This window comes from Microcaecilia unicolor, chromosome 4 (assembly GCF_901765095.1).
Source record: "Microcaecilia unicolor chromosome 4, aMicUni1.1, whole genome shotgun sequence".
Classification (NCBI taxonomy): Eukaryota; Metazoa; Chordata; class Amphibia; order Gymnophiona; family Siphonopidae; genus Microcaecilia; species Microcaecilia unicolor.
In genome coordinates, this window is record NC_044034.1 from 67,686,143 (window position 1) to 67,708,990 (window position 22,848).

The following is a 22,848-nucleotide window of genomic DNA, read 5'->3' on the forward strand; positions in this document are numbered from 1 at the left end:
CAGGCACCACTGAGTGCAGAGGAGGGCGCAGGTGATTAACTCCCTTGAGAAAGCGCACCACATCTGGCTGGGAAGCCAGGGAAGCACCCTTCAGGCGGCCCCTGAAGCAAGCCAGAGCCGCTACCTGGACCTTAAGGGAACTGAGCGACAGGCCTTTGTCCAGACCTTCTTGCAGGAACGCCAACACTGAAGAAATTGGAGCAGTGAAGGGAGAAAGTGAGCCTGCTTCACACCACGCTGCAAAGATACGCCAAACCCTGGCGTAAGCAGTAGAAGTAGAGCGTTTCCTCGCTCTCAGCATAGTGGCGATGACCTTGTCTGAGAAGCCCTTCTTCCTCAGACGCTGCCGCTCAATAGCCAGGCCGTAAGACCAAAGGGGGAGGGATCCTCCATCACCACGGGACCCTGATGTAACAGGCCCTGCTCCACTGGCAGCCGCAGAGGATCGTCGATTGAGAGCCTGATCAAGTCCGCATACCAGGGACGTCTGGGCCAATCCGGACCCACCAGGATTATCCTGCCGGGATGTCTTGCCACCCGGTCTAGGACCCTGCCCAACATGGGCCAGGGTGGGAACACATAGAGAAGCTCTTGTGTCGGCCATTGTTGGAGAAGAGCATCTACTCCCAGGGATCGAGGGTCCCGTCCTCTGCTGAAGAAGCGCGGCACTTGGCAATTGGCCGATGACGCCATCAGATCTAGGCTCGGCTGGCCCCAGCGCTTCGTGATGTCCAAGAACGCCTGAGCAGATAGCTGCCACTCTCCGGGCTCCAAGGTATGGCGACTGAGAAAGTCCGCCTTGACATTCATGACTCCGGCAATGTGGGCCGCTGACAGCTGTTCCAGGTTCGCTTCCGCCCACTGGCATAGACTCATAGCCTCCTTGGCTAGAGGGGCGCTCTTGGTACCTCCCTGGCGGTTGACATAGGCCACAGCCGTGGCATTGTCCGACAGCACCCGTACAGGCTTCAGCACCAGTACCGGGATGAACTCCAAAAGCGCCAACCGAATGGCTCTGAGTTCCAGGAGGTTGATAGACCACTTCGCCTCTGCAGGAGACCAGAGCCCCTGCGCTGTCCTTCCCAAGCAGTGGGCTCCCCAGCCCGACAATGAGGCGTCCGTCGTGACGACAATCCACTCTGGGGTCACCAGAGGCATTCCTGCAGACAACTTGTCTGCCTGCATCCACCAGCTCAGCGCCTTGCGCACTGCTGGATCCAAGGGAAGACGCACCGCATAATCCTCCGACATCGGAGTCCAGCGCTGCAGCAGAGAGTGTTGTAGTGGTCTCATATGAGCCCTGGCCCAGGGCACTACTTCCATCGTGGCCGTCATAGAGCCCAACAGCTGCACATAGTCCCAAGCCCGAAGAGGAGAGGCTACCAGGAACTGGTCCACCTGAGCCTGAAGTTTGACAATCCGATTGTCTGGCAGGAACACTCTGCCCACTTGGTGTCGAATCGAACTCCCAGATACTCCAGGGACTGAGTCGGGCGCAGCTGGCTCTTCTCCCAGTTGATGATCCATCCCAGGGAGCTCAAAAGAGCAACTACCCGGTCCACAGCTTTGCCGCACTCTGCATAAGAGGGGGCTCGGATCAACCAGTCGTCCAGATAAGGATGGACTTGTACTCCTTCCTTTCGCAGGAAGGCCGCTATGACCACCATTACTTTGGAAAAGGTCCGCGGAGCAGTAGCCAACCCGAACGGGAGGGCTCTGAACTGGAAGTGTCGGCCCAGGACTGCAAAACGCAGAAAGCGTTGATGAGGAGGCCAGATGGGAATATGCAGGTACGCTTCCTTGATGTCCAAGGAAGCCAGGTACTCCCCTGCCTTCACTGCCGCTATAACAGAGCGGAGAGTCTCCATGCGAAAGTGCCGCACTTTCAAGGCCCGATTGACCCCTTTGAGGTCGAGGATAGGCCGGACAGAACCTCCTTTCTTTGGCACCACAAAGTAAATGGAGTAACGCCCCTTGCCAAGCTGACTTTCTGGCACCGGAACGACCGCACCCAGGCGGATCAGATTGTCCAAAGTCTGCTGCACTGCCACAGCTTTGACCGGAGACTTGCAGGGAGAGAGTACAAACCCGTCTCTTAAGGGTCGGCAGAACTCTAGCTTGTAGCCGTCTCTGATGACTTCCAGCACCCAAGCGTCTGAAGTTATTGTGGTCCACTCGCCCAGAAACGAGGACAGCCGTCCTCCAATCTGCACTGGGGCGTGGACCAAGACCCCGTCATTGGGTACGAGACCCTGGGGGAGGACCGGAGGGAGCACCTCCGGGACGGCGGTCTCTGCGAAAGGAACGCTGCTTGGGGGAGAAATGCCTCTTAAAGGAAGAGGGGGCAGAAGAACCCGACCTGCCCGGGCGGTACCGACGGGCTTCCTGAAACCGTCCTCTGGAGGTACCGGGACGAGCACTAGCCCGAGCCCTGACCTCTGGTAACTTCTTGCCCTTAGATGTGCCGAGATCGGTCACGATTTTGTCCAGCTCGACCCCAAAGAGCAGCTTGCCTTTAAAAGGCAACCTAGCCAGGCGGGATTTAGAGGCGTGGTCAGCAGACCAATGTTTCAGCCAAAGCCACCGCCGCGCAGAGACTGTCTGAGCCATGCCTTTAGCTGAGGCTCTCAAGACATCATACAGCAAGTCTGCCACATAGGCTAAGCCCGATTCCAGGGCTGGCCAATCATCCCTCAAGGAATGATCCGAGGGGGAAGCCCGCTGCACCATAGTCAGGCACGCCCTGGCCACATAGGAGCCGCAAACTGAGGCCTGCACACTTAAAGCAGCCGCCTCAAAGGACGACCTTAAGGCCGCCTCCAATCTCCTGTCTTGGGCGTCCTTTAGGGCCGTGCCACCTTCCACCGGCAATGCCGTTTTCTTAGTCACCGCAGTGATTAAAGAATCCACGGTAGGCCACAGATAGGCCTCACGTTCACTCACAGCCAAAGGATAGAGGCGGGACATAGCCCTAGCCACTTTAAGGCTCGCTTCTGGGACATCCCATTGAGCCGAAATTAAGGTGTGCATGGCATCATGCACGTGGAAGGTTCTAGGCGGGCGCTTCGTCCCCAGCATAATGGCAGAGCCAACAGGGGCTGAGGGAGAGACGTCCTCCGGAGAGGAAATCTTCAAAGTGTCCATGGCCTGTAACAACAGGTTGGGCAAATCCTCTGGGCGAAAAAGCCGCGCTGCAGAGGGGTCATCCGCTCCATCCGAGCGGGGATCCGTCTCCTCCAAGGAATCCGCAAAGGACCGTTGGGAGACCTCAGACACGCTGCCCTCATCTACATCGGAGGAGACAAATTCCTCCAAGGCCTGGGAATCAACCCGAGGGCGTTTTACCTCTGGGAACCTCAACCTCTTTACCAGACGAGGGAGCGGGGGCAGCGTTGTGCATGAGGAAGGCCTGATGCAGCAGCAAAACAAACTCGGGGGAGAAACCCCCCAGACTGTGCACTTCCGCAGCCTGGGCAACAGCCCTAGGCGCACTCTCAACCGGCGCTCGCAACAGCGGGGGAGAGGCCTGCTGCGCATCCAAAATGGCGTCCGGCGCGAAACTCCGCGAAGGAGCCGCGCGGGAAGAACGGCTCTTAACTTTAGCCGCTTCTGTGCCGTCGCCCAAATTAAGGGCGTTCATGGCATTAATGTCTCCAACCTCAAGGGCGGCCCAAGAAGAAGCCGTCCGAGCCGCGTGGCCGGCCAAAATGGTGGAGGCGAGGAGCGGGGGATGGGCGTTTATGGCGGGAAAAACCGCCACGCCGGAGGAAGGACCGGGACATTCATCGGTCACGAAACTGCCACCCAACAAGGGCGAATCAGGCTTTAAGACCCCCGCATCCCCTCTAGAAGCGCTCAAGCGACCCGGGGAGCGACCCTTTGCGCCCTCGCCCTCCGACGCCATGTGCCACGAGGAGAAGAATCGGGGAACCCCCGCCCGCTATAAAAAGGTAAAATTACCTGCTGTCCGCTCCGAGTTGTAACGACCTGGTGTCCCAGTGAGTAGCTGCAATAGACGCTTAAATAAACGTCGAAATAAACGCCTTTAAAGACGTTTAAAATTTTTTTTTTTTTTTTTTTTTAACGGAGCCAGCGGGAGGGGGGAGAAAAGGAGGGACCTGGCACCACCAGGTTTGCACTTGCTCAAAAGAGCCCTCAACCCCAGGCACTCAACAAAACCTAAAAATTAGGCTTGGAGGCCTAGCCAGAGCTGCTGCTGCTGTGTGTGACCACCACCTGCTGAGATAGAGAACATACTGAGGAGTTTCCGGCAGCACATGACCACATATAGGGAGGCAAAGTTTGCTCTCTATCTCCACCTGCTGGTAGATGGACACAACCCACCAGTCTATGGATTGATCAGCTTGATGATATGGAAATTCTAATTAATGCCAAATAGTGTCAATAATTGTTTCTTAAGTTCAATTATCAGTGCCGACTGATTGTGTGCACAAATCCAGACTACAACGGGATTTGCATGTGCAACTCAAGTCACACTATATAGAATCTGGGGGATTAGGCCTAATTTCCTAAGCAGCAGCTGTCTTCTTTCACTCCTTGGTTTTGACAGATGGAGGATCTGTATCCAGATCTCCTTATACTACAACACTGTACACCACAGCCTGAGGTACAGGGCAAGTTCAAGCAAATAGCTTCCCAGTTATTTTCTCATTCTGTGCACTTTCAGTGCTGTACTTCTCCAAACCTAAATTGAAGAAATAAAAACAGAGGTAACATTAAATTTAACTTACTGAACTAGTGGGATTTAACTTCATTTTCATCTCTTCCATCATTTCAAAATCAGTCATTGTCCTGCAAAACAAAATTTTCAAATGTTATCATCAAAAGATTTACCTTCAGTACAGAAAACTAGGAGGACATCAGCCATAACCTGATACAAGGTAAAAATGTGACTTTGCTACTGGACTTTTAAGAAATACCTGTTAAACTTATGTACTTTGATTTGCTTTTATGTCCTACATTTCTGCATTTCCAGATAACTAGCATCAAAATGACAGGCCAAAAGAAAATTTTTAAAAAAGGAAAAATAAATTCACACTAGCAGGAAAAGTAATGAGTAGTGGGCACGCTAGGGCCTTTTTACCATGCTGCGGTAAAAAGGGCCCTGCGGTAGCAGCAGTGGTTGTTTTTGCTGTGTATCAGGGCTCTTTTTACCACAGCAGGTAAAAAAAAGGCCGAAAATTGACATGGCCATGCGGTAAAATTGCACTTACCGCATGGACATGCAGGAGGGAGCACTTATCGCCACCCACTGAGGTGGTAAGGGCTCCCATGGTAACCGGGCAGCGAATGGCCAGGTTAGCACTGTGCTAATATTTATGGAAAAAAAATTCCGTAGTGCAGGAAATGGCACGAGCTCGAGGCAGAACTACTGCTGCGGCCATGTTAGGCCGGCAGTAGTTCTGGGTTGCCAAGTGGCAACCCCTTACTAAATGGGCCCCTCTATGTAGGTTAAGGGGACAAAAACTCTAATTGCTCTTTCATTCATTAATTTACTATATCAAAAGGTTAGCTGTAAACTATATACTAAGAATGGTCTATTTTCATTTAATAGAAACATTTGTAAAATAAAATTTCACCAAGAAACAGGTAGAATATAGCAAACAATTTTATGAAACATGATCCGATTGGTTCATTCATTGTGCAATGCCATTGGCCACAAATAGACTTATCATACCCATTGAGTTTGAAGTTTGTAATGATTCTCTTGGTAATATGGTTATTCCCATGGATTTTAGAACTGCAAATGATCTTCTTTAGGAATATAACAAACAGTAACACCACACAAAGATTTGTAACTGAGAAAAAAGGGAATTACCGCTAAGTAATAAGCTCTTTTGAGCAGGGACGGTCCTTCCCCATGTTAAACTTGTACAGCGCTGCGTAACCCTGGCAGCGCTATAGAAATGCTAAGTAGTAGTAGTAAGTAGGTACATATCTACAGTACTTCACAGTACAAAGCGATTCTATAAAAAGTCTGTCGCATGTTAAAGAAATAGTTCTCTAAAGAAAACACATATAATCTGTTGTACTAAAAAACAATCTACTTGGGGGGGGGGGGGGAGAAATTAAATAAGTAAAACAGACTCACCTCTCACACAACTTGTCAGACAGTTCCTCCAGGAAAGTCATCACATTCTCTAATATTAAAATGTAAACACAACACAAACAAAATGAACATCATTTATTGTAATAATATATAGGGTAATTTTATATCAGGTTGCCTACGTTGAAAGGCAAAGTAGGTGCCTACTTTGGGGCTGCTCTATAAAGACAACAGAGGTGCCAAGAAGGTCTAAAAGCATCTCCACAATAAATAGTGGTACACACATGTAAATGCTATTTTAGAAAGCTGCTATTTACCCCTGGAGATCCTTGAAATGCGGAGGCTTCAAATGAGCCATGCCTAAAAAAAAATTTACAAGTCACCTTTTCCACTAGCCCCAAGGCATGAACAAATGCCAACTCCAAGGTTAGGTGCAAGGTTTTAGAGAGGCCTCCAAAACCCCTGATATGATCAAAGCACCTCTCAGCACTGTCCAGCACCTTCACCAGACCCCTACCCCCTAGCTCTTACTGGGAGATTCCCTAGTGATCTAGTGGAGAGCAGAAGCAATCCCCAGTTGCTGCTCCTCCATTAAGTGCCAGGGTTCAAAATGGTGGCTCATACAGTACTACCATTAGGGCAGTGGATCTCAACCCAGATCAAGCAATACCACTTTAAACCTTATGTTGAATAGGGTCTCTCTATGACCTAATGTTTGTTACAATCCAATTTATTACTCAGGAACCTTCATGCAATACCATAATTTATTCTTCTTTACCATGTATGCATGCACATGGTGTATATATATACCGTGATCTGTTCCATATATGTTATGTTCCATATATGTTACCATGTATGTATGCACCTTAACGCAATACCATTTATAATTCTGTTACCCGGAAATGGCAACCGCCATTACAGCAAATGTAAGCCACATTGAGCCTGCAAATTGGTGGGAAAATGTGGGATACAAATGCTACAAATAAATAAAAATAAATTACAGTTACTAATTACTTCTCAGCTTAAAGTTATCCTCAAATTAGGTCATGGAGGCACCCCAGCCATATCCACTGCATAGAAATCTCTCATGAATATTCATTGTGGATATCCTGAAAAACTGATTGGCTGAGGTACCTTCAGAACCAGGTTTGAGAACCACTGAGCTACAGTAATTAAATTGCCCATTTAGGAAAATAATTGAATATTGATTACAGTTACCTGCTTAGAATAACTAATTGCTTTTCCTTTACCGACACCACATCCAAGAATACTTATGGTAAAAGTCTTATGGCACATGAAGAGGTAAAATATCCATCTTACACACAACCCCAATGTGAATATTACACAACTTCACCTCTTCATGCTTATTTCAAGGAGGTTTGACCAACTCATGCCAACCACATCCTCTGTCATGTCATGTTGTGCTAGTTATTCTTCAAAAGTAATTAATTACAGTTACTGGTATCATGAATAAGTAGTTAACTGCAAGAAAGTAATTAACGACAGTAAATTAACTCAATTTTCACATGACACTGCACATAAGATAATTAACTCAATTATCACGACACTGCACATAAGATTACATAAAAACTCTGGTAATTTTTTTTTAAAAGGCCCTTTCTGCATCTAAAACATGGTTTTATCCATGGAAAGCCTTTTAAAATTATCCCTATAATGCTATACATTTGGTTGGGAAGGAAAGGAAAGCTGTGCACAGATGAACTGTCTTCCTCAAACAAATATTTAGACAATTGTATTCTATTATTTTTTAGGGAATGGAGATGACCATTTTCAAAGCCATTTACCCAACTAAAATTTGTTTGTTTGAAATTTGCCACACTTTGTCCAACTGAAACTATATGTGTGGAATTCCTCAGTGTGCAGATCTGGGCAGAGGACGGATGGTACTGATAATGGGGAGAAAATTAGTTAAGAAAAAAAGCATGTGAAGATTATATTTTAAAACCTATATGTAATGTTCTGCATGAAAATTCTGCTCATATTAAAAAACATACACCTAGGGATATAACTCCTGCATTTGTTCATTTGCATTGGGTCCCAGTCGATTATAGGATCCAATACAAAATTTTGTTGCTAGTTTTTAAAGTGATGATTAATAAAATCTCTCCTGTCATTGCATCTAGTTTACATTTGCATCACCCATCAAGATCACCGAGATCTGAATCTTGTAATACTTTAGATGTTCCATCATTTATATCTTGATGAATATAGGAATTCAATTTTTTACACTGCAGGACCAAGGCTTTGGAACACCTTACCTTTAGAGGTAAGGGCCTTGAAGAATTTGAATGAGTTTACAAAGGTTTTAAAGTCTGTGCTGTTTCAGCGAGCGTTTAATCTTCTTAAAAGATAATTGTTGATTAGGACTGCTGCGCTTTGAAAATAGTTTTCTTGCTTTTATGTGAGGTTTATAGTCGTAAAATGTCATATTTGATGTATATGATTGTGTATGTTTTTTGTACTCCACTCAGAATTGTAGATGAAGACTAAAAATGTAATAAATAATAAATAAAAAGATAACCCAAGATGGCACCACAGGAAAAGGACATGTCTACACTTTTGATGAATATTTACATGCTGCAGGAAGCTTAACTGCACATAGTTCACAATGGGGACAAGGTTACCCATTTGTTAGTTTCATTATATTGGTTACAGCTTTTCAAGATTAAGATCGTATTTGGTTTAAACTACTCTTTCATTTGAGGGGAGCCCAAATATACTCTTTTTAGAACTTAATGCTCAGATGAAGCACAGAAATTAGTTCTTCCCTCAGTCTGAATTGTTTCAATCTATAAATCATTCTTTTTCAGGAGTAATGACTAGTTTATGGAATGAATTACCTTTCGAATTTAGGGGGATCCAAGAATACTACAATTCCAGTGTAGTTGAAAACCTGATGATTTAACAGCATTCTAAAGTTTCATAAAGGGATTTAATTTGGAGGGAAGGTGTTCTTTTGTTTTTAATGTTTTAAGTATTTGTGTTATGTTAAGATGATTATTTTAATTGGACAGTTTTATTTATGCACTATGCTCTGCTTTATATCTTCATACTGGTTGAAAAGGCCAAAAATAAGTACTGCAATTAAATTAAATTATATGGTTTTCCTTTCAAGATTATCTACAAGATCCATGAGTCAAAAGCACATGTGGACTTTGCAACTACATGAGCTATTCAATGAACTGTTACAGATTTTAAAAAGGCATGGGATAAGCATGTGGGATCGCTTAGGAACAGGAAAAATTAGGGGTTACAGAGGATGGGCAGACTGGATGGGTCATATGGCCTTTATCTGCCGTCATGTTTCTATATCTGCATGGAGGCAGTGTATGCAAATCTCATACATAAATCTGTGGAAAAATCCAAAAACCTCAACTGGGTCGCAGTGAGAACAAGGCTCAGGGAGCCCTGCATGAGCAGGGAGTCTCAGCTGTTGCTTAACACCCACTGACACAGCCAAGGAGTGCTGCTGCCATGGCCAGGTTTCGGGACACAGGAGACAGAGGGGAAGAACTCTGCAGGTCTTGATATTATAGCCAGGGGCCAGTTCTCCAAGAGGAACGCTGAGGCGCTCTGGGGAACACAGTTCTAAATTAGGCTGACGGTGCTGTCCAGGTAAATTTAGGTAGTTAAGTCAGGGTGCAAAAGCAGCAGGATAAAAGTCATCCAATGGAACTTAACCAGTTAATTACACGGAATATCCAGTTAAAGTTATCTATATAAAAATCAGTGAACTCGCTATTGGCCCCTCACATTCTAATTTCTGTCATTCTGTGTCTATGGAAAAAAAGCTTAATAAATCAGGCCCTTACAGTGCATCTGACTAAAACATTAACAGGTATATTTCATTAGGAACAATGTAATTTCCTCATGTCAATTGATTTCAAAATGTAACAAACAAAAAAAATCACATATAAGATTTATCATGAAGTATTAAAGCAAATCATTTTACCAGTACTACAGCTTCCATAAGATGCCCCCCACAACATTACATAAACCATACCTGGATTTTTTGCCATTGTTCCTTTCAAAGCCCTGTGGGCAAAGGTAGGATATCCAACCAGCTGGGCCAGATGATTTCTGCTGGTAAGCAATTCCTCTAAACAGCGAAGCTGGGTAGCATTTGGGTACAGAAAAATCTTGTATGCTGCCTCTCGCACCTAAGTTCATAAGAAAATAAAGCCTTCCTTAATAAGATTATACAACCTGCTCAGGAAAAAGGAAAAAAAAACGCAATGTTACCTGTAACAGGAGTTTTACCATAGACAGCACACAAGTGAGTGATGTCATCCGACATCATGTCCTTGCCATGAACAGTGCGGGTGACTCCCAAGATTATAGCTGTACTGTTTCATATTATTTTCATCTATTGAGTTGCCCACAAAGTCTGTTGTGAGAGCTGTTAGCTCATACTCAAGTAAACCAGCAGCTATTGACTTAAGGCCCTGTGTTTTGCCAAGGACTGGTCCAATTAATGCTATGTTGAAAAGTAAAAAAGGGAAGACCACACAGCTGTTTTGAAGGTAATACCTGGTGAGGCAGGCCTTTACAGCGCATTGTCTATAGAGATTGCAATGTGATGAGATTTCACTTCCAAGCCAAGAGGACTATCTGCTCATTTATAGCAGAACTGAACACATGAAACAGTCAGGACACTAGTGCCTGCTTGAAATTAATCTGGTGCCCTGCCTATATGCTCTATATACTGCTTCCATTGTATGCAAATAGATCTCATGAATATTCATTGTGGAAATCTTGAAAACTCAACTGGGTTGTGACCCTTAAGGACCATGGTTGTCCACCCCTGAAGCAGAGGGAGGTGTAAAGTGGTATAGTAACATTAGAATAAGTCTGATGCACAAGTTTTAAAACAATTAAACCATCTTAAATAGTTTGTACTGTGATTTATCAGACACCCTTTCTGGTGACCCCCTGATATTGACTATGTGTACACTAACATACCCCAATTGGAAGCCTTGTTAAATGTTGAGAACACTGTGAAAGGCAGGACCCACCTATGGGAGGATACCAAATTAATGATTTTAACTTTTGCTACAATTGCTCTTACCAAGAATTATTTCCAGTTTGAAGACCGATACTAACAGCAGATTAAAGGCACTTCAACTCCTTATTTAGTGAACCTCTGTGTTGCCACTTTTGAAACCACCTTTCTAAAAGACCATCCATTTGAAAATGAAGATGTATCTGTTCAAACACTATATAGATTATATATTTATAATATGGAAGGGCAGCATAGAGAGGTTGGAATTTTTTTCATTCATGATTAAATTCCAGAAATTCCAACTTAAAATTTAAAATGTCATATCACAATCAGATCAGTTTTCTAGATGCACTTGTTAAAAAGACTGGCAACACTATTGAGACAATAATATACAAGAAACCTACAGCCTGGAATACATATCTGCATTACACCAGTTTTCATAATAGAACAGGCTGTGACCATGGCTTCTCGGTTTAAAACAAAAGGAATATCCCAACAAATAGCATTGTTGTAGAATTTCACAGAGCCAACAATCACTGATAGAGAAGTTTTACTGACACAAGGCAAGTCCTGATTTTATATGCCCCCCTTAGATATTTATTTAGCAAAAAATATATGCAGAATTATATACAGGCATTGGCATATACTTGAGGGGTACAACTACTTTAAGAACAATAAACAGATGTAGCTTACTCTAGAGCCAAGAAATTGAAGAATTACTTATGGGTCCTTTTACTAAGGTGCGCTGAAAAATGGGCTGCGCTAGTGTAGGCGCAAGTTTTGGGCGCATGCAGATCCATTTTTCAGCATGCTTGTAAGAAAGGCCTTTTTTAACATTTTTGCCAAAAATGGATGTGCAACAAAATAATAACAGGCGCGTGTCCATTTTGGGTCAGAGACTTTACCGCCAGCCATTGACTTAGCAGTAAGGTCTCATGCGGTAACTGTGCAGTAATCATCTATGTGCACTTACGTAGAATGACAATTACCGCCCAGTTTCTGCCGCGCTCCAGAAAATAAAAATTATTTTCAGGTGCCTGTAGCAGACATGCATAAAAAATGAAATAACTGCCCGGGCAACGCAGTAGCCGGGCGGTAACTCCAAATTGGGTGAGTGTAGGCGGCTACGCGGCTTAGTAAAAGGGCCCCTTAGAGTCCTCTCTACTTCCTAAGATAACTTTACCAGTAGAGATACAAGAACCTCGGGGCTATCAAAAGTGTCGGCCTTGTAATGTCTGTCTCTTTGGATATAAAGTAATCCCTTCATCCAATTACAAAATGTATATATAAGTTAAATCACACTTTAAATTAAAACAGGTCTAATGTAGTGTACATTATTGTGTGTCCTTGTCATATTTATATAAGCAAAACGTCTGATTAAAATAAGAGTAATTGAACATCATAGCTGTATAAGTTAGAATATTGAATCAGCACCCCTGGTTGAACATTGGAACCAATTTGGACATTCCATTAGGGATCTTAAAATTTTGTTTTTAAGGTCATTAGACCAAGATGGAGACGAGGTGACCTTGATTCAGAACAAACGTGGATTTTTTCATTGAATTCAATGACACCGCATGGTTTAAACACAGAAAATGACTACAGGCCTTTCTTGTAATGGCTAATTTTGTCACGGTTATTCGTCATTTCTTTTACATAGGAAATTATATAGCCTTTTCATATTTTTTTTAATATTTTCCCTATTAGTGTGGAATTTATGCGAGATGCAAAGAACAAATCCTAAAGAAACTTCAGACCACTCAAAACACGGCAGCCAGGCTTATATTTGGGAAACCACGATTTGAAAGCGCAAAACTCCTCCTTGAAAAACTACACTGGCTCCCTATCAAAGAACGTATCGCTTTCAAAATCTGCACCCTAGGTCATAAAATAATCTTCAGCTAAGCCCCAAGATACATGACAGACCTCATAGACCTACCAACCAGAAACACATCCGAATCATCATGAACATACCTAAACCTCCACTACCCAAGTTGCAAAGCACTTAAATACAAATCAACTTACGCATCCAGTTTCTCCTATATAAGTACACAACTGTGGAACGCATTACTGAAAGCCGTGAAAACATCATACGGCCATCTAAACTTTCGGAAATCACTAAAAACTAACTTGTTCCAAAAGGCATACCCTAACGATCCAACTTAAATGCTCAAACTCCCCAACACATCAAAACCAAAGTACGTAATGGCATAACACAACCCTTGCGCTTTATGATAGCCTAAAGAGACTGTTCCATGAGAACCTATCTTACCACAACAACATTTTGTATTTGTTCACACCGGAGTCTGCGAACGTCTCTCCGGTACTATGTAAACCACATTGAGCCTGCAAATAGGTGGGAAAATGTGGGATACAAATGCAACAAATAAATAAATTGTATTTTTTTTAATATGATGTTCTTTTATATAGTGTTTATTTAAGAATTTTAATTCCATTTAATAGTGGGGTTTTCTTTTTTAATTTTTAGAAGTCTTTATTGAACATTGAGAAACAACATACAAAAGCTATACATTTAGGAGAACGTGTATCAGAATACAAATGAGTGATATAAGAACAAACGTGCTATTCCAACAGCTGTTCTCAGCTAAAGTTGTAGCACGCCTGCAACTCGGCTTAGTAAACAGGGCCCTTAGGTTGTGTTTTATACATATTTTTTATTATTATTTTTTTTACATATTATTAACATGTATGTATGTTGTGCCATCTTTGCAGAATTTACTCAATTCCCGAGGCAGGTGCCTATGGCGCTGAAGCGCAGGACTGCGTCAAGTTATTTTACTGTATGAAGTTGATTGACTGCTAATAAATATCCAGTGTTAGAACAACAGTGGTTTACTCTCATCTTTTTTTGTTTTGTTGTTTTGGCTGTTTGTTTGGGGGACACTTCTGCTTTTTTTTGTTTAAAATAATTTGTACCATGTTATGTGTCAATGTGCTACTTTTATTTTATACTTTCTTCTCTTTGAAGTGGCGCTCCTATATCCTTTCTATTTTAAACTGACGTGTAAACCACCTTGAAATGTGTCAAGAAAAGATGGTATATGAAGTCGATTAAACCACAAAAGGGCACAAATTACAAAAACAGACTCGTGCCACCCCTTCCTCTCACTACAAAAAAATAACTTCCATGCAAGACACGGTGGCGATAATAAGGGAGAGGCTGGCATCTCTTTCTTCTTTTTTCTCCAACCTCCAGAGTAGTCACTATGCTGACCCCCCCCCCCCCCCCGAAGGTTGGAGGTCCTGTAATACCTATGGTGAAGTGAATGATTTACATCATAAATCTGTTGGGCCACGAAACATGGCCATCTTGGGCATTTTATTTTTCATAGTTAGTTTACCAATAAAGTCTCCTTTGCTATCAATCACCATTGTCTGCGCCAATGCCTTCATTCCTTTTGGAACTTGCAGGCCGCTTGCCAGACTGTTTTCTGGAACTCCCTCAATCCATGTAAACTGAAAAACTCAGAAAAGTGTCCCACTGACTAGGACATTACTCATGTTGCTTTCCTCCAATTCTAGTAACTTCATTCAATTACTCTAGAAAAATTCAAAACATATACTAAAATCTATTACGTTAAATTGATAAATGACCATTTTACATTTAAGAACATGTACCTACCATACAGTTCACTCATAGACACTGACGAAAAGCCACACATTTGCACAGGCAGCCGCATCGCTAAATGATGATAAGCTAGAAATAAGCAAGACCTTATAGCACGTGTCACCTGAAATGTCACAAATTGGCTTCATAAAGGCAATTCTTATATCACTGGCATTATGACATCAGCAGGGAATGATGTGCTCTGAAACCACTCAGTGGACTTCATTCACCAAAGCTTTTTTTTCTCCTAGACTAAGAATGAGAGAAAAGCCAGAGTGAACTGGGTGCACGGTACCCTAATTCTGCTGTTTACTGATGCAGGAGTCCTTTTACTAAGCTGCAGTAAAACATGGCCTTAGCGCACTCTTACAAGGGTTTCTCTTACGTGCTAAGGTCATTTTTACAGTAGCCAGAAAATAACTGATTTTCCCAATTAATGGCCATGCGCTAATGTTGCCATTAACAAAAATGAGTGTGCGAGCCCTTCCTGCCACCAAATTTGTAGGTAGTAAGAGCTCACATGATAATCCCATGCTAATCAGCATGCACTAATGTAGCTGCACTGGTTTGCGCTGTCATGCCCACTCTCCGCCCCCAGACATGCTCCAAGAAAAATTGAGGAATTTGTTTTAGCACATAGTTTGCACATGAACATTGGGATTTTACTGTAGGACGCCTCAGCATGTACCGCAATAAGCCCTTTCAAGCTGCCCTAGCGCTTACTGCAGCTTAATAACATCACCTCATAAAGGCGTGCTGAAAAATGGCTTGTGGTAGTGTAGACGCGGGTTTTGAACACACGCAGAATCATTTTTCAGCACACCTATAAAAAAAGTCCTCCCCCCCCCCACCGAAAATGGATGTGCGGCAAAATTGTGGCATGTCCATTTTGGGTCTCAGACCTTACCGCCAGCCATAGACCTAGCGGTAAAGAATTTGGGTGGTAATGACCTGTGTGCGTCCGCTACGCGCACCAGAAAATAAAAATTATTTTTTCAGACGTGCGTATCGGATGCGTGCCAAAAATGAAATTACCGCAAGAGCCACACAATAGTCGAGTGGTTTTGGCGCACGTTGGGCACGCGTAGACACTTACACTGCTTAGTAAAAGGGGCCCAATATTTGGTGACTGCTACAAAATTCACCAGCTTTCTGTTCAGCATGCATTGAGCAATGCACTTGCTTATGAAAATGGAGCCTTGGTAAGTAATATGAAGAAAGGCATATTGTGCTCAAAAGTTTCGAAGTTGTGTCCACTGGAGACCAGTTGGTTATACACCACCATCACTGGCTAATGGAGTACTGGCAGTCAAAAGGCAAAAAATATTTTTAAGTGGTAGGTTCAGCCAATGTTTGGAAGTGGGGGAAAATGATGGTAATGCAAAGGATCAATTAGGGTCTGTGATAAGTGGATGTGAGATGGAGATTATGTTCTGTTTCTATGTCATACTTATTAAAAATCAAAAAACATCAATGGGCGCCCTCAGTTGCAGAGTTCTGGAACTAGGGGGATGGGGTTTCTTCTAGGGGGGGGGGGGGGGTTGAGTTGACGATTGTATTGGGGGGTTGAAAATTTTACTTAATTGAATGTTACTTATCTTTTCTTATATATTGAAAATTTTGAATAAAAGTTATTTTAAAAAACCCCCCAGAAAACATATTAAGAGGGTAATTTTATAACTGAACCCCTAGGCAGGAAAGATACATAGAGGGACATAATCGAACGCGGACGGGGCGACTATCTCAGAGGACAGGTCCGCGAAGGGGCAGGACAGACCGTATTTTTGAAAAAGATGGGCGTCCATCTTTTGTTTCGATAATACGGTTGGTGCCGGGCAAATGCATCGGATTTGGGCGGATTTGAGATGGGCGGTATCGGTTTTCAGCGATAATGGAAACCAAAGCCGCCCAGCTCAAAAACGAACAACTGCAAGGCACTTGGTCATGAGAGGGGCAAGGATTCATAGTGCACTGGTCCCCCTCACATGCCAGGACACCAACTGGGCACCCTAGGGAGCACTACAGTGGACTTCAAAAATTGCTCCCAGGTGCATACCTCCCTTACCTTGTGTGCTGAGCCCCCCAACCCCCCCCAAACCCACTACCCACAACTGTACAACACTACCATAGCCCTAAGGGGTGAAGGGGGGCACCTACATGTGGGTACAGTGGGTTTGGGGGGGGTTGGAGGGCTCCCATTTACCACCACAAGTGTAACAGGTAGGGGGGATGGGCCTGGGTCCACCTGCCTGAAGTCCACTGCACCCACTAACAACTGCTCCAGGGACCTGCACACTGCTGTCATGGAGCTGGGTATGACATTTCAGGCTGGCACACAGGCTGGCAAAAGTTTTTAAAGTTATTTTTTTTTTGGTGGGAGGGGGTTAGTGACCACTGGGGGAGTCAGGGGAGGCCATCCCCAATTCCCTCCGGTGGTCATCTTTCTCTTTCGAAAATAAGCCTGCTAGGCACATATGTTGTGCCTATTTTTTTTTTAAGGCGCATAGGTACAACCTGCCTCCCCAAAAGCTCCTGCAGAAGTTACATTTGCTCTGAGGCAGGAATAACCTTGTGCATGTGTGTGCCAGACAATATAGATTGACTTTCTACAGAAACTCCTGCTTTCTATTTGTGTACAGAGGCTTTTTAATGTAGCATTCATTGTTGTTGTGATTGTTTCAATCCATCTTATTGCTGGTCTTCCATACTAGAGAATGAAATGGGGACAGGAAGGACTGTGGAAGACAGGAAAGCTAGACAGAATCCTGAGATTGTTGATGATGTATTCATCCACAGATTAAAAAATCATAACAGTGCGTCAGAGGGCATACATCTCCTCTCTAAGGCATACAGAATGGGTTGTATTTTGTACCTCTGGACATTTTTAACAGGGTGGATTAGGATTCCTTGGGGTAGTAGAAATTATCTATTGTTGGGGTTGGAAGGTTAGAGGGTGGTGTTGAGGAGGGTTATTATAGATGCTCACAGTTATTATTTTTTTCAATTTGTAATTTATACACAATAGTTCCCAGCATATTGTTCCTTTTAATACTTTGATACAAAGAATTAAATATAAAATCATAATTGTTCCAAGCTTCTGCAGATGAAGACAGAGCCCATGGGAACAGGGCAAGGATGGGGACAAACTTTGTCCCCGTGTCATTCTCTATTCCATACCTTCTTTTTTCTTCAACTTTTCCCAGCATAATTGCTTTTTCTATGGACTCTGGCTGTCGCAGAATATGGCCTAAATATGATAGTTTCAGTCTAGTCATGTGAGCTTCTAGTGAGAATTCAAATTTTTATTTAATCAAGGACCCATCTGTTTGATTTCTTGGCAGTCCATGGTATTTGTAACAGTTGTCTCCAGTACCACAACTCAAATGTATCACTGTTCTTTCTGTCCTGCTTTTCATGGTCCAACTTTCACATCCACACAGTGTAATAGATAAAACCAAAGTCTGCATAATTTGAATCTTTGTTGGTAAACAAACATCACATGACTTGAAAATCTTCTCCAAATCCTTCATAGCACCTCTACCAAGTGCTATCCTGCAGCATCTCTCTTGACTACTGGAGCCTTTGTTGATGATTGATCCTAGAAGGCAGAAACTGTCTATGACATCAGTGTGTTCACCATGAGTTCCGAAGCTCATTTTTGCTCCTACTGTCATAGTTAAAGATAATAGTTGATCATAAGGAAGGAGTAGCAGAGGAGGGAACGCCCCCAGAACAGGCCTATGGGGAATCTCCTTAGTGTCATGACAGTAAGAACAAAGGAAGGAGGGAGAGGGGAGATGCCGGACCCGTGGTAATCGCGGATTTTATTTTTTACTGTGGTAGCAAAGCTTTTATCGCTCCCGCTGAGGTGGTAAAAGGTTTTGCTCCCACACCTGCTGTAAACCTTGGCAAAAAAATATTTTTATTACGGATTTACCGCAGTTTACCGTGGGTCCCCGTGTCATTCTCTAATGCATATAGCACTAAGGAAATTGTTCAATAGCTTCTGCAAACTATCAGATCTTTTATTGGTAATTAAGTAGACTTATCTTTTCCACTCAGATGGCCATTGCACAGTCTTCCAGATTTCTTGGCAAAGTTTGGTGAGCACCTCAACAGACTTATCATCTGTAGTAGTTTAATTACAATACCATCATTTCCAGTAGCCTTCCTTCTTGGAAGTGATCCTAGGGCTGATCTTTCTTCTTCTAAAAATTGATGGTTCTGGTATGTACATAATGTCCACTTATGATACGTATTAGTCTCTTTTTTTAACAGATTTTCTATATATTCTTTCCATCTTTGATTTTTGATGCATCCATTAGTATCCGCCCACGGGCATCATTTAATATACTTATTTGTGACTAGAATTTCTTTTTCATTTCACAAATACATTGATAAACTGTTCTCATTTTTCCTAGTTTATTGCTCTCTTCAAAAGAAATGTGTGCAAAGGTAGGAAGACTTTCAAGGCCCCGTACATATTCGCAATACTTAAGACAGAATGATGGTTCACATCTGAGTACTATCTTGACTCAGCAAGGGACCCTTTTAGTAAGCCGCAGTGAGCCTACCACTGACTGAAAGAGCACTACAGTGGGACACGCTCAGGCATCCCACAGTAGTGTTCCGCTTACCACATGCTAATTCCACACTGGAAGATATTTTTTATTTTCTATCGCAGGAAGAATGTCTGGGGGCGGAGAGTAGGCATGCCTGCGCTAATCGGGGTAGCACGGGCATATTATCGTGTGCTACCCGATTAGCACATGGTTAGTGGGGGAGCCCTTACCGCCATCGAAATAAGTGACAGTAAGGGTTCATGGTGATAATGGCCAATCACTAATGGGGAAATTAGCATGTGGCTATTCAAAAAAGAAAAAAAAAAGCTGGCTGAGGGCCATTTTTCAGTCATGCTAGAAAAGTGGCCGGAGCACATAGCAAACCCATGCGCTAGGTGCGCCAGGCACTTTCTAGAATGGCTCAGTAAAAGGACCTCTAAATGTTTTCATAAATATTTACTCCTGATGGCTGCGTGCTACCCAAAGAGGAGTTGGTAGGAGGAGACCCGCTGGTTTTGCTTCCCCAAGTATTTCCAGCTTAATTCAGGACCCCAGAGTGGAGAGTGATGTCATTTGGTGGTGCCCCTGGAACATCTTAAAAGGCAGCAGTGCCTGCCACATGCGGCTGCAGGGTGTGCCCTTGGAGCACCGAGGAGCGACAGACCTCTCCATGAATGATGGGATAGGAAGAGGAAGGCAAAGACAAAGAGTTCAGTTACTGTAAGTACCCCTGTGTGAGGACCTATGGACAAACATTTATTGCCTGTTGTAAATTATTTCATCTTGATACATCTTTCTCCCCTGATGGAGCTTCAACTAGCTCACCAGAAAGGACTCCTCTACCTACCCGAATACCTTCTCTTCAAACTGCTGGTCTAGTGGAAGTGGAAGGAGCAGGGAATGATGCACAGAGCATCTGGTAACTCTCCAGGTGATGGTTAAATCCAAGTCTGTTTCTCTGGTTCCTTGAAGGGAGGTTCCTCCTCTGCAAGGCACCCAAAATGTGACTCTCCAGTACATATGGGCTGTAGTCGTCAAGACTGAGACTAAGATTATGACACAGGTACATCAACTGTGTAATTTCACACCAGAGTCTGAGCAGAAATTTGAAGAGCTTGATAAGCACTTTATTATGATGAATAAGAGGATTCAGAGATTGGAACCTCAAGTTGTCACCGTACAGGCAGCTGGGACTTTGGCAATTAAGGACAGCCTTTCTATACATTTTGGTATGGAGAAGTTTGAAAATTCATAAGTACATAAGTACATAAGTAAATAAGTAATGCCATACTGGGAAAAGACCAAGGGTCCATCGAGCCCAGCATCTTGTCCACGACAGCGGCCAATCCAGGCCAAGGGCACCTGGCAAGCTTCCCAAACGTACAAACATTCTATACATGTTATTCCTGGGATTTTGGATTTTTCCAAGTCTGTTTAGTAGCGGTTTATGGACCTGTCCTTTAGGAAACCGTCCAACCCCTTTTTAAACTCTGCTAAGCTAACCGCCTTCACCACATTTTCCGACAATGAATTCCAGAGTTTAATTCATTGCGTTCCAGATTGTCTTCTGGTTTCTTGTTGAGATAGTATTTTAAAGAGGTGTTGAAACTGTCACACACTGATATCATCATGATTTCACAAAGTTATTATGTCTCTCTGCATTCATGGGCTGCAGGATCACAGGAAGAAGGCTTTGATAAAATTGGTTGAGCCCAGTTTGTACTTGACAAATTTCCTTGAAAGTTCCGATGATGTAATAAACACGCATTTATTACATCATTGCATCAGAGACCCAAAAAATGTTGATGTTAAGAACATTTTTATTCTTGACTTTTTTTTTTTTGGTGGCCCAAGGACTCAAATCTTTCCTGATGTGGCTTGTGCCACTCAGTTTCGTAGGAAACAATTTCTGGCCTTAAAGAGACAGGTTCATGGGAGCTATTTTTTTTTTCTTTGAGGTACCCCTGTAAGTGTTGACAAGAGAAAGATTACACACTGCATTTGATGTTACTCAGTTGGAGAGTTTTCTTAAGGGAATTGAATAGTGTAATGTAAGATAAGGGTGTGGGTTTTGTCCTTATAATCTTAGGAACTCCTTTGCTAGCAAAGAAGGCCAGGCATAGTTAGGTTTGGTTCTATTTTGATTTCCCTTTTTTTTTTTTCTTTGTAATTGCATGCTTACCCTTCTCGACGTGGGATAATGTACCTGACTTCATGTGTATGTTATGTTACTGAATTTTTTCTGGTTATTGGTACTGTTTCCTTATTCTATTATATAAAAGTTTAATAAAACTTTAATTTAAAAAAATGAACTCCTGCACTGAACGTGTATATCTTGCTATGGAGCATTTGTTAACATCAGTTATCATCAGGAATGCTTTCTCTATTTAATGACTTTATTTAACCTGAACACTCAAGATTTCAACGACACAACCAGAAAAATATGCAATAAATGTACAGTTTAAAAACTAGTATGCTGTAGGCATGCTAACTCCAAGCCAAAGGGCCAGTGTTTTTTGGTTTTTTTAATTGCTGTTTATAAGCATTCTAGAATCTGATTTTGTAATGCAAAGCGCAACACTCCAAATTCAAGAAATAAGAATGTTCAGAGTTCCTCATATCTGGCATGTCCAGTTTACCATAGCGCCCAACTAAAGTCAGGCATCCTCACTAAGGATACTTCAGAAAAATTCCGCACTAAGGCTCTTCCTGGCACTTGAATGACAGAAGCAAGAAGAGGAAATACTTGCAGCCTTTGGCTTTGAAATAAAACAGTTCAAAACTTAAGCACGGAAATTAACAAAACATAAAACTAAAGTATTATCCAGAATCAAGAAGATTGCAAAGAAACAATTTGGAATTATTTATTTAAGATAAGCTGCCTAGCGATTTAAAGAGCGTACACCAAAAAGTTGTTTTTCCTCTCATTTTTCTGGACTTTGCAACTTAAAACAGATCTTATTTATAGGTGATATAATAATGTTTCTTTTTTTCTATATAACCTCTTTTTTCGCTTTAAATTTCCCTCTTGATCAGATATTGAAATGATTAATAAAATATTTTCAGAAATAATGAAGAGATCTAGTTTTCTCCAGCAGCTTGAGGCAGGTTCTGTGGTGTACCTGCAGTATTAATATACACTTGTGTATTAGCACTTAAATCGGAAGACATTACTAGTAAAAAAAGGCCCGTTCCTCCGAGAGTTGAAGTCTCGCGAGGCAGCTTGAACTCTCAGCAGCCATTTTGAAACTCCAAGAGCCGGACTCACACACGATGCAGCCGGGCAGCTAGCAGCAGCGCTCCGGGCAGGAAAGCGGGGGCTCTTTCGTTCCTGCCCGAGCGAACAGGTACCGCTAGACCACCAGGGATAGTGGCGTAAGGGGAGGGGAGGTGACAGGGGGGAGGGAAGGTGATGAGGGGAAGAGGGGGCGGGGCGGTACCTTTAAAGGGGCGGGGTGATGGGCACGTACTCGGCGGCTGCGATTTGTTGGAAGGGGAGGAGTAGGGAAACACGCTCCGCCTGTTTCCCTACTGCTCCCCGTGCGTTCATTTGCCTTGTTGTATACGT

The 22,848-nt window shown here is 43.2% G+C and overlaps 1 protein-coding gene across 1 annotated transcript in view; it reads right to left on the reverse strand.

The window, feature by feature from the left end:
• Nucleotides 1-22,848, reverse strand: part of MIPEP (mitochondrial intermediate peptidase) — a 298,500-nt gene that overhangs the window by 212,857 nt on the left and 62,795 nt on the right. The window contains exons 7-9 of the mRNA XM_030200312.1: nt 10,092-10,248; nt 6,113-6,161; nt 4,752-4,812 (exon numbers count right to left, since the gene is read on the reverse strand). Coding sequence (XP_030056172.1) covers nt 4,752-4,812; nt 6,113-6,161; nt 10,092-10,248 — 267 coding nt within the window. The remainder of the gene's footprint in view (nt 1-4,751; nt 4,813-6,112; nt 6,162-10,091; nt 10,249-22,848) is intronic.